The sequence below is a fragment of the Seriola aureovittata genome, chromosome 9, assembly GCF_021018895.1.
Source record: "Seriola aureovittata isolate HTS-2021-v1 ecotype China chromosome 9, ASM2101889v1, whole genome shotgun sequence".
In the NCBI taxonomy this organism is placed as follows: Eukaryota; Metazoa; Chordata; class Actinopteri; order Carangiformes; family Carangidae; genus Seriola; species Seriola aureovittata.
Genome location: NC_079372.1, coordinates 4208640 through 4225240, shown reverse-complemented (window position 1 = coordinate 4225240; position 16601 = coordinate 4208640). Strand labels below are relative to the sequence as shown.

Here is a 16601-nt window from a genome sequence, read left to right as displayed (position 1 = left end):
ACCACACTCTGAAGAGCTGATGTGTGAGTTTTATTCATTTGTGTTGATCAGACATCCAGATAACACGGCCAGGTAACATGTGGTGCAGTTTGACACTCGCTAGACATTCTGCATCTGCCAGGCATCTTCAGCATCTCAGCTGCTAATGAAAACATCCTCTCTCACACACACACACTCTCACTCACACATACACACACTCTCACTCACACACAAGCCTCCAAAACACCTGACCCTCATCAGTCCAGTCAAATTTGAGTGTGACTCACAATGCAGTGCACTGTCAGTGAATCAGAAATCACCACTGTGCTCAGACTAAAACTCCGGACTCTGGTCAGGCTATAATTTAGAAACTGTGCACAAGATGGATGTTATTGTTGAATTCACCAATTTTAATCTAAATGTGTTTATTTCCCTTTAATATTAGGAGGACACAGGGAACCTGACCGCATCACTGAGCTTTGTGAAATCGTAGATAGTTATACATTATATATATATATATGTACATATATCTATACAGTATATACATATGTATGTGTGTGTGCATGTATATATATGACGTAATAGCCAGATTAATCAAACAAAAGAGATATCACACTTCATAGATAATGTTTGCTGCAGATCGTCGCTGTAAAATTTGTGTAATGACAATACAGACAATTTGGTACCACTTTATGATTAAATTTAAAATCTTTAGATTTTAAAGGCTTTATGTGTTGTGATTAACTACAGCTTCTATTAATCGTTACTGCTTTATAGGTCAGTTTTAAGTCATTGATAACAATAGGTTTTGGGTTGCCAGGTTGTGGAAAATCCTCCTCCAGCATGACACTTAAGTAGCCCTTAAATTCATAATGGAGCCCCCCCCCCCCCAACCCATCAGTTCTGCAGTAATAAATATTAGGAATTAATTTAAAAAAGATTACCATTTTCTCACTTTCTAATAAATCATATTGAATGCAGTTATATATAGTTAGCCATTAATAAAGACTAATGGGTTTTTGTAGTAAGCGATCATCAACAGTTAGTCAGTCACCTGTAAATGTTAATAATTCATGTCTGTAGTAGCAGATCTTAATAAGCTAAGATTTTGGAGAAAATCCATTTACAAACCATGAACAACACCGAGCTAAAAAAGTGTCATGCTGGAGGAGGATTTTCCAACTGATCTATAAAATGTGGGCTAAATTATTTATTCATAAGTAATAGAGTCATTAATTATCTTTTATAAACCTTTGCTTATCAGGAAGTGGTAGACCCCCCTACAATTATTTTGCAACAGATAGATAGATAGACAGATAGACAGATAGATAGATAGACAGATAGATAGATAGATGGATAGATAGATACTTTATTTATTTATCCCCTTGGGGAAATGCATGTTTTCAACATCTCATTAGTAGGCTAATAATAATAATAGTAAATAATAAACAATAATAGTTCAATTAGTCCCGGTGAAGGGTTTGTCAGCTTTGATTTCCCTTAATTCAATCAAAACTGGTCACACCACCTCAATGAAACCCCTACAATATCGTAACATTTTAAACGAAAGGCCCAGATTATGATGAAAATAGGGGAACTGAGGAACATCCTTCTTGGTCCGGTGCACACAGAGGAACAGGCTGTTCCACTGGAGCACACTGCAGACAGGTCGGCTGTTGATGTGGCGTTATTTTGTACACAACACCCGCAGGCTGTGCAGTCTACGGTGCACGGCCACACCGTTTCTTACACATCTTGGGTTTAGCCTCGGCAGCGAGCTTGGTGACGCGGGTGTGATGCGCGCGAACTGTCGGTGTCACCTCGTGAACGCGCAAGAGCAGCAATGGCCGCTTTGAATCGGCGAAATCCTAATCTCGACGATTTTGTCGGATTAAACTGGAGTTGTTGGGTAGATAGGGTGAATATTTTACCATCTGACGGTGAGTCGCACTCCCTGCCCCAGGTGTGGTTTCCATCATGTCATAGTGTCAATGTCCTGTGATTTATTTGTTGTTACATACACACACAGAGCGGCATAAAGCGCAACCCAAACAAAAGACCTACTGGGTCCTAGTGCAGGGTGGGTTTGCTAACAGTCTGTACTGGCACTAAACTAAACACAAATGTAAGTTATTGTTCCTTAGACGTGGAGTAATGTAGTGATAAAACACTTGCTAGTAAACACAAGGCGAACGTCTCACCTGTGGACAGGTAAATTCACCGTTAGCGTTAGCCCGTCAGCTAGTGTCACACTAAAAACAACACTACTTAAGAGGGATTTGTCCAGCCTGCGAGCAGCGAAACTGACCGGCAGACATTAGCAGCTGCCGGAGCAGATATGAGGGAAGCTGCAGCACAAGTTTGACGAAGCACTGACTTTTAAATTCATGTATAAAACCCGTGGGAGTACCCAAACCTGGAACACCGGCTGATGTGAAAGACATGTTCCAGGTTTATCTCAGTAAACCTGCTTAGATGTGCAGGCATCTCATGCTGACTGTTTTTGCCTTGCATGCAGCTGGGTCTACTGAAGACAGCAGCATGTGTGGGGGGAACCGATCTGAGACCATGACCCTCAGGAAAGAAGGTGAGGACCCAGAAACATTGACAGTATTCAGCATCATTTCACATAGATCAATCCTAAAAATAATTTCATTCAAAACTCTGTTGTGTATTTTCCTCTACAGATATGCATATATATGGCCACTGCCCTGCACATGATGAGTTTTATTTGGTGGTGTGCAGCCACTGTGGCCAGGTGGTGAAGCCTGAAGCCTTTGAGAAGCACTGTGTGAGGCGTCACGGTCCGCTCACAAAGATGTGTGGCCAGTCATCTACTTTGGCGCCACAGCAGCGACCTCGGCCTTGCCGGCCTCTTTCCAATCTGTCCTCCTCTAGAGAGAGACAGAAAGATGGCAGACATCATGAGGACGCCAACCCACCCTCAGCCGCGTTACCTGCCCACCAGCACAGGCCCAGTAAGGCCCAGAGGGAGGCAGTGAGGTACTGTTTAAGATTGTTCACTTTGTTTGATATTTTATGAGAGGCTCAGCATAATGGTTGGTTTGTGTTGAACTCAGTCCTCCTTGCGTCCTTGTTATTTATTTGTTGCTTTGTTGAATGATTACAATTGTGGGTGGGGGATCATAATGTTCATTAGAATCATGGAGAGAAAAATCAGAAACGCTTTTAGTTTTATAATTAATAATAAACGCCATAATTCTTTGCAATGTGGCTTTGTTTGTATATAAGTTCAATATGTCACTGACTCAGCTGCAAAGCATCCACACACCCATGTTCACATAGAATGATGTCTCACATACAGAACGCTGTGCACTCTGACCCACGTTCGAAGCTGTAGTTTTTATTCCATCTGGGTCATGCGCAAACCACAATTTTGTCACTTACTGTATCTAAATTTCACGTGTGAATCTCATAAGTCCGTTCTGAAGTGTTGCTTCTCCCACCACCTCTTCAGTTTGCCTTCAGTGGAGAAGTTCCCTCAGGAGAACCATCCCCACCCCCACCACTCCTCGTCCACACCTCGCCTCAGGGTTCCTCCGCGGCACGCGGGACCCCTGCCCCCTGGCCCCTGTTCCTCTTCCACTCCCCCGTCAGAGAGACCTTCTGTGCAGAAGTCCACAGCTGGACAGTCCAGTGAGTCTCACAGTCCTTCGCGGGGAACAAGAACCTACAGCCGGATTCATAAAAACATAGACAGTATGTCTGCCGTTTATACAACTTCTGTTGTTGTTGTTTAACTATCAAGACTGTGTTAGAAGTATTTGCATCCTACTATAATTGTATCATATGCAGAATCATTTTCTATTATTTGGTTGTAAAAAAGAAAATGACCATATGTTGGTCTGTAATCTCCACCAGCATGGATCATGTTGACTGACTGTCTCCTGCTGTTACTCACAGACTACTGTGTTTGCTTTTTTCCCATAGAGAAAGAATGTGACCTGAACAAACACTGCAGAGTTCTGGATCCAGAAAGGAAGAAGCCGGGCAGCCAGGAGCTTATATGCAATGTAAACTCTCAGTGCCTTTTCCTTTTACCCAATACTGTTACCAGTATCTTTGTTATTGCTCATTATTAACAGAGACGTGAGCGCTTTGTCTGCGTTTGTCATTTGATGCAGAAACATGAAAGGTTTTATCATTTGTTTGGGATGGGACGTCTCTCTTCTTTCTACACAGACTGATTGCATCCAGCAGCAGCAGAAAGCACTGGGAAGGGCTAAGAGCTTTGATCAGCTGGCAGTGGAGCAGAGAGCGGCCTCAGCAGGTCGAGATATGGAGCAGCTTCTTGTCAAATTAAAAGACAAAGAGCAACATTTGGAGGTTTTCGAAGAGAAAATAACAACTCAGGGCAACAGATACAACTTCAACAGCAACTGCCACATTCTCAGGTATGGAATACAATTATTTACATATTAGCAAAGTTATGTTATTCACTCAAATGCCTCCTGCGCAACTATCAAAAATTGTCATTGGAGATGAAGTTCATAAATGTTATGCCTCCATGCTGGCAACAGTCAGAGCCAGAGGCATATTGTTTTCAGGTTGTCCGTCCATCTGTCCAATTCTCCTGGACACGATATCTCAGTAAGGCCTGGACAGAACTTCTTCAAATTTGGCACAAATGTTCACTTGGCCTCAAGCATGAACTGATTAGATTTTGGTAGTCAAAGGTCAAAGGTCAAGGTCACAGTGTTCTCACAAAACAGGGTTTTGGCCTTGTGAAGGCAATATCTCCGTAACGCCCTGAGGGAATCCCTTCAAACTTTGCACAAATATACACTTAGACTGAAGGACGAACTGATTAGATTTTGGTGGTTAAAGGTCAAAGGTCAAGGTCAGTGTGACCTCACAAAACACTTTTTAGCCATTACTCAAGACGTCACACAGCAATTAACCAAAAGGTGAGAAGTGAGTGGCGGAGGCCTACAACCACGAGGCGGGAATTGTAGTTATTTTTGCGTTATTTTGCCTTCATGCAGGTCCAGGGATTCACAAGAAAGCTTTCCAGAAGAGGAAGGTGACAGCACTGTAGAAGTGGAGGTACAGCCTCCCTATCCCTTCAACCAGAGCCTGCTGTCAAGCGAGGAAAGTGAAGATGATGAGCAGGAGGAAACTACGGACCTGCCTGCCTCACCCTGGCACCCCAAACCTCTCGGGGTGAGTGGAGAAATACACGAGCACAGAAGCAGCCAGTAGACTGGGATTTTTGTCAGAAGCTGACTTCAGAAATGTTTAAAAATAAATTTGTAGAATCGTTTTAAGAGGAAAAATGAATTGTAGGCTAAGCAGCTGAGATGTATGAATTGGAAAAACACTTTGCAGATTTAGTCACTGTTAAAAGTGGAATTGTATTTGTCTCCAAAGGACACTGGAGTGTGTCTGTGTTAATGAAATTGTCTCTGTTCTGTAGCTATGCACTTTTGGATGCCGCACATTGGGTTGCAGCATCTTCACCTTCGACCGCCGTTTGCATCACCTGCAATTTGCCCTCAGTGCCATGTTGGAGCACCATGTCAGCACACACCTGTGGAAGTGAGTATCATCGCTCCATATCGCAGACATGGCACTTATCTGTTTTCAGCAAGGTGAAGAAAAGAGTTGCTCAGTGAGCTGATAGACGTCCAGGCAGACTCCAGTGTGTGCATGTGTGTGTGCTTGAACTAGACGCTGAAACCACTGCAGGGCACTGTTCTGTTGCTGAATCTGGTTTCTTCTCTCCAGAGATTAAGGAGATATTACACATAAATAATCATTAGAAAATGCATCAGTTTATTATTGATTAAACATCTCTTAGACCTTTACGAAATTATTAATTATATGATCAGGAATGGCCAGACTTGATCTGATACCCTTACAGAAATAAAACATCTTAAGCGGATGGAAGGATTGATGGCATTACCAGGTTTCACTACATCAGACAGATTCTAGAAAGACTAGTCCTCTCCTTCAAGTGTGTTTAGAGGAGGAAATATCAGAACTTAAGCAAACAGTTGTCTGTTATACTCAGTAGCAGGGATCCTGGCTAACATCTGGGAGTTTCTGTCACTGGATTATCTATGTCATAATAAAATGATCCACCAGAACCCATCAGTGAAAGTGTTTTTATGCCTCCATGCCAAACATGATTTTGGCCGTGTGAACGCAATATCTCCAGAACTCATCAAGGGAACTTCTTCAAATTTGGCCCAAATGTTCACTTGGACTCAAGGACAAACTGATTAGATTTTGGTGGTCAAAGGTCAAAGGTCAGTGTGACCTCATAAAACACTTTTTACTCAAAACTTCATCCAGCAATAATGACAAACTTTCACACAAATGGTTCATATTTTCTATGACTCTGGATAAACAGGGATGTAACCTGAAACTAGTCTGAGAGGTGGAGGGATACAACCACGAGGCGGTAATTCTAGTTCTTTTATTTCATTTACATGAACTACAGGAACCTAATCAGCTTCATGTTTTTCCTTTAACTTACAGGAAAATGCCTCAAGTATCATCAGGTCTCAGGTCTTGTCATGTCAAACCACCACCAACTGTCAGGACTGCGGCTAGACCCTCCCAGTCCACTGGCTCCCTCAGTCTCGAGTCTACCTCACTGGGACAACTGGAAACAAAAAGCAGTCAGCACAACTCTCAGAGTACCAAACCGCCTTCCTCCACCTCCTCTGCGAGCTTTGGGCCTGGCCGACGGGGCAACGCTGTCGGGCGACCAAGCAAGGCTCAGCTGAAGGAGGTGGCCCTTATGCAAGATGCAAGTACAGCACAGAAAGCCACCAGGCTGCCACACAGCAGGGAGGATAAATCCTCCAGACACATCAGGGATCCCCCCCTCCAGGAGAAGGCCCAGCCACACATCCCCTCCTTTCAAGGACCAGCCACTGTTACCTTCTCACGTGGAAAGAAGCCATGTCCTCCTCTGCCACTGCAGCCCTCAGAGAGACACTTGTCAGGTTTGGAGAAGCGTTCCCCTTTACCTGCGACAACCCACTGCTCCCCCCGCAGCAGAGGGAAGCCCCCAGGAATTCAGCAGAAGGTGGTGGGTTATGATCACAAGGGTCGTGGCCAAAAGCGCAAAGGCAGCAGTGAGCAGCCCCCCCTCAGCTCCTCAGTATCCAGAACCTCCAAGTGTAAGCGCTTGTCCTCTCCTTCCCGCTCCAGCCTCCTCACCTGGAAGGGAGAGAATATTGGTTCTTGCCTGGAGAAAAGATCAAACTCCTAAAGAGCGAGTGGACTCACTCACCCTGCAGGTAATAGGCTGCAAACACTCAGTGTTTTTTTTTTTTGTTTATGCAGATCTTGTCCTGTAAGCATGAAACGCCTGTCTGTAGTATGAATGTCTGAATATGTTTTGAGGAGTGTGTTTGTCCACATTTATTTATGTCTTCACGTTTTTATGCACAGACATCAGGAATAAGTGTTTGTCTGCATTTTACTGTGTGTTTCTTTTTGCAAAATGTCTTCTTTTCTACATGACTAAATGTCTCACTTTATTACCTGTGTAAGAAAATAAAAATACCTCAAACTACTAATTATGCTGCTAAAATGAAAAGTCACTTCATGGCGAAACAAATAAAAATTCTTGAATCCTTATAGCCCTGTCTTATTGTTTTACTGTGGGTCTGTACTGATGGTACAATGCCAGTTTTGCTCAGTTTAGTTTACTCATTACTCTTTTCCCCAAAAGATGAAACTTTGATAATTTTTTTCCAAACACCAGATGGTAAAAATCAATTAAGTAACTGGGCAGAAATCTTTGTTTTGACCTTTTAAATGTAAAATTTTTATGTAAGTGAAAGAAAATCTACAGATCTTCTCGAATACTTCAGACAATCATCACAACGATTCCATATACACAGTATATGCGGCTTGGACACTGGGTGAATTATCCACTTGGAGGACCACAACAATTTGTTCATTTGGTGATACAATTCACCCAAGTACCCTGGACCTCTGGCTAATTTACCCAGGATATATGTGTGTATTTGGAACTGTTGTGCTATTATATCAAAAGTCATTGAGCCTGTGCAGTATTCTTTCCACTTTTATACAACTTCTGCTGCACCTGCCTTTTTTCAGTTATTTGAAAACACATTTTAACCATAATTTTTCAAGCTCAGATTCCTACATCAAAAGTAGTTTCAGATTTTAAGAAACACAAATTCAACAATAATTTGTTTAAATTTCCAAACTCTTCTATTAATTATCAAAGCAATAATGACATTTCACCACTAGATGGCGTCACGCCTTTAATATTGTCCCTCACAAAGAGCAGGATGCTGAACCTTTAGTCATAAGTTACATAAGCACACATTGTATAGAAACCTACACAGACTGTTCTGTTCTGCTCATGTGACAGGTAATAAAAATGAAGTGAGGCATCTTATATCTGTATCTTACATAGGGTGCATATATGGCGCTCACTGTCTGTGGATTAGATTTTCCATAAGGGGCTGTTTTTGCTAAAATTCAGTCCATTAGTTATAAAGGAAACATATGGTGTTTTGCCTAAGATATCCCAAACTCCTTCACTTATTGTGATCACAGACAGCTTTGTCCTAATTGGATAATCTGTCAGATACCAGCCATAAAAATCTAGAAGCAAATAACTAGAGGAACATTTCCCTGAGATTATTTCTGGTAAAAGTAAGAGGCGGCAGTAAAAATGGAGGCAGCACAATGTGTAAATCTTAATCTTTTATTAAGTCAAATGATATATCAGCATTCTTTATTTCTAATGCCTACTATGTCGCACCTATCCTGCAGTCAGAAAAGCTCTTAAGCGTACCATGCAAAGCCATTCCACTAAGCTGCGAGACCTTTCAAGATTTTATGGCAGCGACTAACCAGCTCATCTTAGAAGCAGTGGTCAATAAACTCGGTGCTTTTAATGCTGTTAAAAGCTCCATTCTTGTCCTTCGGACATTTGTATTAGCACATTGTAGAAGCAGTGAGCTTTTAGCTCCACCATCTCAACAATGTTCCCGTAACTGCTACCACATAGTTAGATGAGTGGAGATAGATGTCGGGCAGTGAGAGACCACTCCCTTTTCTAATCTGTGATAACTGATCATTAAGGGAACAGTTAAAGTGCCATTACTGAAAATGGCAAAGGGCCTGTAAACTGCACAGATCTCTAAAACCAAAGCTTTTATCTTATTGTTGCTGCAAATGTGAAAACCTTTAAAATGATGCTTTCACATCGTATTACATTAGAACTTAAAATAGTCCTGAGAAGATTTATTTACCCTCTGTCTTCAAATCCATTCAAAATCCACGGTGTTTCAGGAATTCGTTGCTGTGGGTGGACAGATCTCAGTTTGCATTATTCATCATTACATCCTTGGCTTATTTATTATTGAATTCTTTGACTTTTCTTACAGATAGAAAGTTGTTGCTTTAATTGTTATAAAGTATCTGTTGGAGAACTCACCTCTCCACCTACAACACCCTAAAACACCATTCTCATAAAGCACTGCACTTCCTCCTTAAGTTCCTTATGGCTTTATGAGCGAAGTCAAACACTGACTGAAAAGAATTGGCGGCTACATACTCACTACCAAATGATTTCAAAACTGGAATCCTTCCTATGCAGTTCTTGATACACATTCAAACATATTTTCAGTTGAACCAAATTCTTCAGCAGAGTCAAGTGTAAAATAATCCTCTTTCAATAAAAAACTAAACCCCATCCCGCTTAAAAAATAAACATTTATGTCAAGACTTTGAATGTTGAAACAGCTAACAGTAGCACGGTGGCAGACGAAATGCAAAATGATCAACAACATCGGATTATACAAGAATACAGTCAGTACACTGGTAGAACATAGCAGTACACAGCTAATCAATACTGAACACAGAAAAGTGAATCTTAATACATATATATATACTGTATATATAGATATATATAGGAAGGCAGATTTGCTTTGGAGGGAACAAAGCCACTCTTCTCCTCTATGTTAGGACCTCCGATACCAAAATCACACAGTTTTTCTCTGTACATAACTGCAACTTGTATTTTGAGTGGCGTCCCACAGAAGAAGACCACCCATTAGCCACGGCAGATTGAAGTGGTTTGACTCTGGGTTACTGCAGGGCAAACACATGCTATTCCTCCATGGTCCAGCGGTTCAATGTGTGCTATTCAACGGCTGCAATATCTGTGTATGATTTTAGTTTTTAGCTATTTCTGATTCTGTGACTTACATTCAATAGCTTGTCTGGCCTTGAAATCCAAAGGGGGTTTAGATTGATCCCACTATATACGTATTTCACTTCTAGAGGGCAAAACATGGAGCCTGGATCTCTTACAGTGTGGTGGTTTCTGCAGCCAGTCTGCAGTAGTTATAAATGTGGCTTTTTTTAAAAATGCGTCTTGTGGTATTTTTGCTGCTCTATATTTCTCCACCTGGTATTCCTATGTGTGAGAGAGTGGAATGATTCACACACCACCTCTCTGGTAAGTGTGACTTCCTTTTCTCACCCACACAGGAGATGCTGCGGTGCACACAGCAACTGTGAATATTTCACCAATTTTGCGTAAAAAAACGATTGAAATCAGAAATGCGTACATCTCAACATTTCAGAGCTGAATTGATATTTCTAGGTGAGATGTGTGTGATTTACATAACTGTCACCTCTACTTTTTCTTATATATACTGTGGTACTCTCTGAACTGGAAAACTCAAATTCCTGTATTATACTGTACTGTACTGTCGAGCCATATGTATCAGTGGGAGAGCAAATGTTCAGGAAAGCTCCAGGCGTTTCCCTCGTAAACAAATTACAGACTACTTAAAGGGCATCAGATTCATTGCCCGGTTGAATGATTGCTTTTGAACTTCAGTAAGGGCGACCTCGTAATGACAGAGGTACACAGACAAAGCAAACACATCTGGGCTGAATTGAGGCGGTCAGTGTACACGGAGCCAGAGAGAATGGCTTTGTGTTGCTGTGACTCATGATAACACACCTATCCTCTCATGCTCAGAGAGACAAAAACATGGAAAGCATGGGGGAAGCTACATCCCATCAAAAGATGCAATTAGCATTCGTGCAGGCCGAGCCTTGTTGTACTATGTCACGAACGCCACATAATTTAATGAAATCCCTCTTTCTGGTTTGTGTCAAGACACAGTCCTGTGTTTTAAACCTGGTTAATGAAATAAGCACAGCATATGATGTGTCTGGTAAATTCAATTCACAATAGATTCAATAATAGTTGTTGAGATGAAGGGATCCTCTGAAGGATAGTCCCCTTGTTACAAGAGGTTTCCTGACAGCAGTTAGAAACAGTAAAATCAGCTCTCTCCTGTCAAATAATGTACAGCCTCGTCAATATTATTCATAAGCCTGCTCTTCAGAAGGAACCCTGTAGGTTTTGTTGTGGCAGGCTCTAATGTTTACCTGCTAATACAACATACATAATTTCCTAACAACCAGAGGGCAAAACATCTCCACTTTTAATCAGTGTGACACTGGGAATTGTTCATCTCAGCAAAATGCAAGATTTAACACTTAAATCTGTGACATAATTCATGACGTAATGAAGGTTCATTTTTCAAGCTATGTACATTAAAATATATCATGATTTTGTGTAAGGTGCACACTTTGCATACAGGGGAGAATACAATGAATGAAAGCTGGCAGCTTTCAGCAGGGGCTCGGTATTTCGCTTCCTGCTACAGCCTCGGAGAGAAACAAATATGACTTGGAATTCTACTCTGCAGTACAGTAAGTGGCCCCTCAGTGGACAACAGCCAGGAGCCTGTTTGTCCTTGTAAGGACCATGGTACCTGTCTGTATACAGGATCGAGACATGTTGATAATCAGTCAAGACAGAATACTTCCCTGCGCCTTAATGTGTTGTTGTAAATCATGTAAGGCTTCAGAAGCTTCTTTTGGGTTACACTGTAGATGTGCAGTAACTAAGAGGCAATTATTTTTGATACGCAATTCATTCATACGCAGTGATCCGCCTCGAGCCGGTTAACAATTTGATACCATACATCCGTGGAAACTGAACCCTCAACATAGCAAAGAAAAAAAGGAGCTCTCTCCTTCATCTCTATACATGTGACTATGAATACGACCAAGGATGAGTCTGATGGATTATATCTGAGCGTTGGCTATGAATCAGGATGAAAATGACCTGCGATGGTCTCTTAATATAATCTTTCTGTCACCACTTTCTCGATATAAAAGACCAAACGTTTGATGAATCCACATTTCTCTAGGTTAATGACACGTGTGTTCACAGCCTGGTGACAGTCTATCTACGTCTCCCTGTGTTGATAGAGAAGGGGAAAATGATTCTAAGCTCTAATGTTTATGTCAGATGCAATCTATTCTAGTCCCTGTAATAAATATAATTATGAGCCAGCCACGGTTTCAATATATACTGTATGTGAACTATTTTTTAATCTAATTTCAGCCTGTGCATTGTATCATATGTATTTCCCACACTTAAGCAACTTAATCGATCACTTCCTGAGTGCTGATATCAACAACATATCTTCCTGTTATTCTTATAAGACTTCAGTAGTTCCCACTGTCCATGCACACTGCCATTCCTTCACAGTATGAATATTAAGTGCTACAGATTAAAATGCTGGAAATGTCCTGCTTATTGTCCTCGTCGACAACAAGACAGTTTGTATGTTACTCCCTTTGTGATCCTCATTCGCACCTGCCAGCAACTACAGATGAACATCCTGCCTCCGTTTTTCTCCCACAGGTTCACAGTCACAGTTTACAGTAACTAAAACATGGCTCATGTTGTACCATATACATCCAGTCGTGCAGCATCCATCTCATCTCCTCTCATCTCCTCTCACACCACCATGGGCGTGTCTGAAAAGACGGAGCTAATGGACTCTGCTACTGACTTCTTCCTCTTCCCCTTCATAAGAGAACCAGCCTCTGCATCGAGGTCATCGTCGTCCTCATCCCCATTGGGGTTCAGCTTGCCGTTCTGGCCCTGCAAGTCCTTTGAGTCTATGAATGCCACGTGCCTGTTCAGCTCAGCCTTGAGCGCTGGGTCCTCATGGGTCGGCGTCACACTGAGCATGGACGAGTGGATGCTGTCCTCTCCCCGAGTCTTACCCTTGTTGGGGCAGCAGAAACAGCGACACGGCGTCAGGTAAAGGTACATGAGCACCAGCACCACGCTGGCCAGGCAGCCCACCAAGGTGGTGTACGCTGTGTTCAGGGTCTCTCCGCCGCCGTTCATGGTGAAGTTGTGAACCTTCAGCACCACATAGATGGTCTCATTGAAGGCCTCGCTCGTCGCAAAGCAAGTGTAGGTCCCGGAGTCCTCGGCCTTCACCGGACTAATCCGCAGACTTCCGTCTTGCAGGACTTTGGCAGTTTGGTTGCTTCCAGGTGTCACTTGCACGTTGCCAGGCATCGTCCAGGTCTTTAACATGTCCCTGTGTTTGGTGTCACAGCCCAGCGTGAGCGTTTGCTCCAGAAAAGCCTCTTCATCTGCCTCCGTGAATGTGCTGCAGTTCATACTGTCACCGCTGAGGTCAAATACACCTACTTTTGTTTTTTGCGGGCCAGGCAGAATACATGTGTAGTCATCTTTGAAGTCCACGGCAGAGTTGAGTTTCCGAATGTACCAATGGGCTAAGAGTGTGTAGAGATCACAGTGACACAGCAGAGGGTTATTGTGGAAGTAGAGGCCGTTTTTAATCCAAGCAGGCAGAACCTGGAGCTCATCAATGGGCAATATCTTGATCTTGTTGGAGGACACATCCAGGAGGCTAAGTTTCTCCAGGCGGGTCTTTTCCTTGACCAGCTCCAGGGGGAAGCGGGAGATTTGGTTCTGGCTAAGGTAGAGCTTCTGAAGGTTGCCCATGGTAACAAAGGCTGAGCGGTCAATCTGTGAAATTTGGTTATGGTACAGCAAGAGGACCTGCAGGTTGACCAAAGGCTCAAAGATGACCTCATCCAGCTGCTGCAAGTTGTTGGAGGACAGATCCAGGTAGCGCACGTACTTCACATTTACGAATGCCTCTGAAGACAGGAAGTGGAGACCATTGTGGCTGAGGAGGAGGTTATGGAGCTTCGGGAGCTTGATCGGGGTCCACTCGGATCGCAGCCGCGTTATCTCATTATAGCTGAGGTCCAGCACGACGGTGTAGAGCGGTATAGCAGTCGGGACGGTGGTCAGATTCATCTTGGAGCAGCTCACTATGTTTGAGGCGCAGATGCACGTCTTATGGCAGTTCAGGGCAGATCCCTCCGCCCCCGGAGGCCAAAGGAGGGCCACGCAGAGGGTGAGGAAGAGGCCCCATCTCGGACGCTTACTCCACTGAGGTAACGTTTCCAACAGGCTGTCACCTGTTCTGGCGGCAGGCTGCAACATCCTAGCAGTTGATCTAAATCCCGAAGAGGTTTACTACGATCCCATTCTCAGAAAACAGCATCGAAGAGCAGCTGGAGGATTCCCAGGCATTGCTGATTGAAGGCTGAAAAAAAGCAGAAAAAGGATGATAAAGAAATATTATTATTATTATATTATCATTAGATAGATAGATAGATAGATAGATAGATAGATAGATAGATAGATAAATAGATGTTTTGTAAACACAAATAGACAGATACAAACTGGGTGACAGATATTCAAATCAATACCCCAAAGGAAAAACCTGCATTTACAAAAGACACAATTTGTGTGTACAGAGATGTAAACAAAAGAGCTGCCCCACCACCACAACTCACATGAACTTGCTGTCACTCCCACATGGATCAAGTCTTTCACTACAGGCACTAACATTAGACAATGATGCTGCTGTTAAATGTTGGTTTACATCAAAACAGTCATTAAACATCAATTCGGTTCAATTATGATTCCTTTACAACAAACATTAATAATTGTTGTTTTTTTATTACTTATATGTAACATTGTTCCGAAGGCACAAGAAAAAACAGAGTAACAACTATTATTAGCTGTTATTTATCTAAGTATTGAAACGACGTGTATTCATCGCTCTCTTTAGATCTCCATCTAAAACATCAAATCACATGTGAACATGCAGCATCACATCATGTACAGTAGCCACTGGTCCTGTCTGTCTCATCATAGCCTCCTCACGCAGATACTGTAGCCTACATACAGTAGAAACTTTCCTCTGCTGCTTTGCACAGTGCGCGTCTTTCCCTAAAATAAATACACACGCACACACACACACACACGGTACTCACGCTAACCCATGTGCATTCACACTCCTGGAAGACATGCATTGATTTTCTTCTTCTTCCCATTTTCTCCTTTCTCTCTCTCTCTCTCTCCCTCGCTCTCTTTACCTCTTAGACACACACAAAATAATGTTGTGCGTAATAAGATAAAGAGGAGGAGAGAAATAAAAGACATCAAAATGTGAAATCCTGCAAATATTTACGTGTATTCTGAAATGTCCTTGTCCGCTTGTGGAGGAGCGGTGCAAACGTTGCATTGCACCATTCTGTTGGGATACAAACGAGCACAACATGGAAACGTGAGCCGAGAGACGGAAACCGACAGAGACACCTACCTTCAACCGCGGTGCAGCGTTGTTGGCTTTCTTTCATTAAAACGGCTCCTCGTCTGTTTACAGTGTTGCTGTCCCCGTCTGGCTGAGTCTGAGTCTGCTGCTGAGCACAACAACGGATGCAGGGAGGAGGGAGAGCACTGGAGATAACCTCACCAAAATAATCCCGCTCCACGCGGCAAACAGTACCCAGTGCAAAATTACGCAAAAAAAAAAAAAAAAAGGTTACGTAAAGAGCAGACAACACACGTAACCTACTTTTAACTACTGATAACCACCGACAAGAGACTGTTTTAATCAGCTCTCTTTGATTTCAGCGGAACATATTGCTCTGTATACACACCGCCGCGCGTCCGTCTTCTGCAGATAATTGGCGCATTTGGAGCAGGTCCGGCTCCCGTCGGCTCTCATCAGCAGCCATGGAGATAATTAAGAGGGAGCAGTCTGTAACTGGCAAGCTTCCCTATAGGCCTGCTGGCGTGTCCGTGCAGTGCTGCTGCTGCTGTTGCTGCTGCTGCTGCAGTAGTGGTGGTTGACGTGTTTTTCGGCAGAGGTCGTGCGTTCAAATCCAGAAGGCACTGTTTATCTAAAAGTGATCGCATCAAAGATGCGCTGCGGAGACGCAACACTGAAAACCCATGAGAGCTGAAATGTACGAAAATGTCTCATTAATAGTAACAGATTTTAATGGTTTAAGACACTCTTAAAGGTTTATAATAGCTGCACGGCTGCACGGCAAAAAAACAAAAAAAAAGCTACACCATCATCATCATCATCATCATAATTACTGGTCTGTTATCTTGTCATTATTTCAATCCAACAACCTCATGGTCTGATTGCTTTATGCTCCCAAGAGGAAAACATATATCGACCATGTTGACCCTTTGACCTTTCACCTTTAGCACCATCATTGCTGTAGGTCAAAATACCCTGACCCCTTCACTCATACAGACACAACAGTTTATTTTTGTGCACATGCTCCAAATGTAAACGCTGGTGCTTTTAATGCCCTGTTAACCTGTCCCTTAGTACAGCCTCATTGTCAAACTGCTACAGTTAAAA

The 16601-nt window shown here is 42.8% G+C and overlaps 2 protein-coding genes across 2 annotated transcripts; one reads left to right on the top strand and one right to left on the bottom strand.

Moving 5' to 3' along the window:
- The first annotated feature begins 1459 nt into the window (after nt 1–1459).
- Nucleotides 1460–7587, top strand: atxn7l2b (ataxin 7-like 2b). Its single transcript, XM_056385179.1, has 9 exons — nt 1460–1919; nt 2498–2566; nt 2667–2982; nt 3458–3699; nt 3931–4013; nt 4183–4394; nt 4986–5163; nt 5417–5538; nt 6484–7587. The coding sequence occupies exons 1-9, from the start codon at nt 1823–1825 to the stop codon at nt 7223–7225; spliced, it is 2061 nt and encodes a 686-aa protein (XP_056241154.1). The 5' UTR covers nt 1460–1822; the 3' UTR covers nt 7226–7587.
- Nucleotides 7588–8687: 1100 nt separating this feature from the next.
- amigo1 (adhesion molecule with Ig-like domain 1) lies at nt 8688–16051 on the bottom strand. Its single transcript, XM_056385970.1, has 2 exons — nt 15543–16051; nt 8688–14477 (listed from the first exon to the last, which is right to left on the bottom strand). Exon 2 carries the CDS (start codon nt 14372–14374, stop codon nt 12836–12838), a length of 1539 nt encoding a protein of 512 aa, XP_056241945.1. The 5' UTR covers nt 14375–14477; nt 15543–16051; the 3' UTR covers nt 8688–12835.
- Nucleotides 16052–16601: the final 550 nt, after the last annotated feature.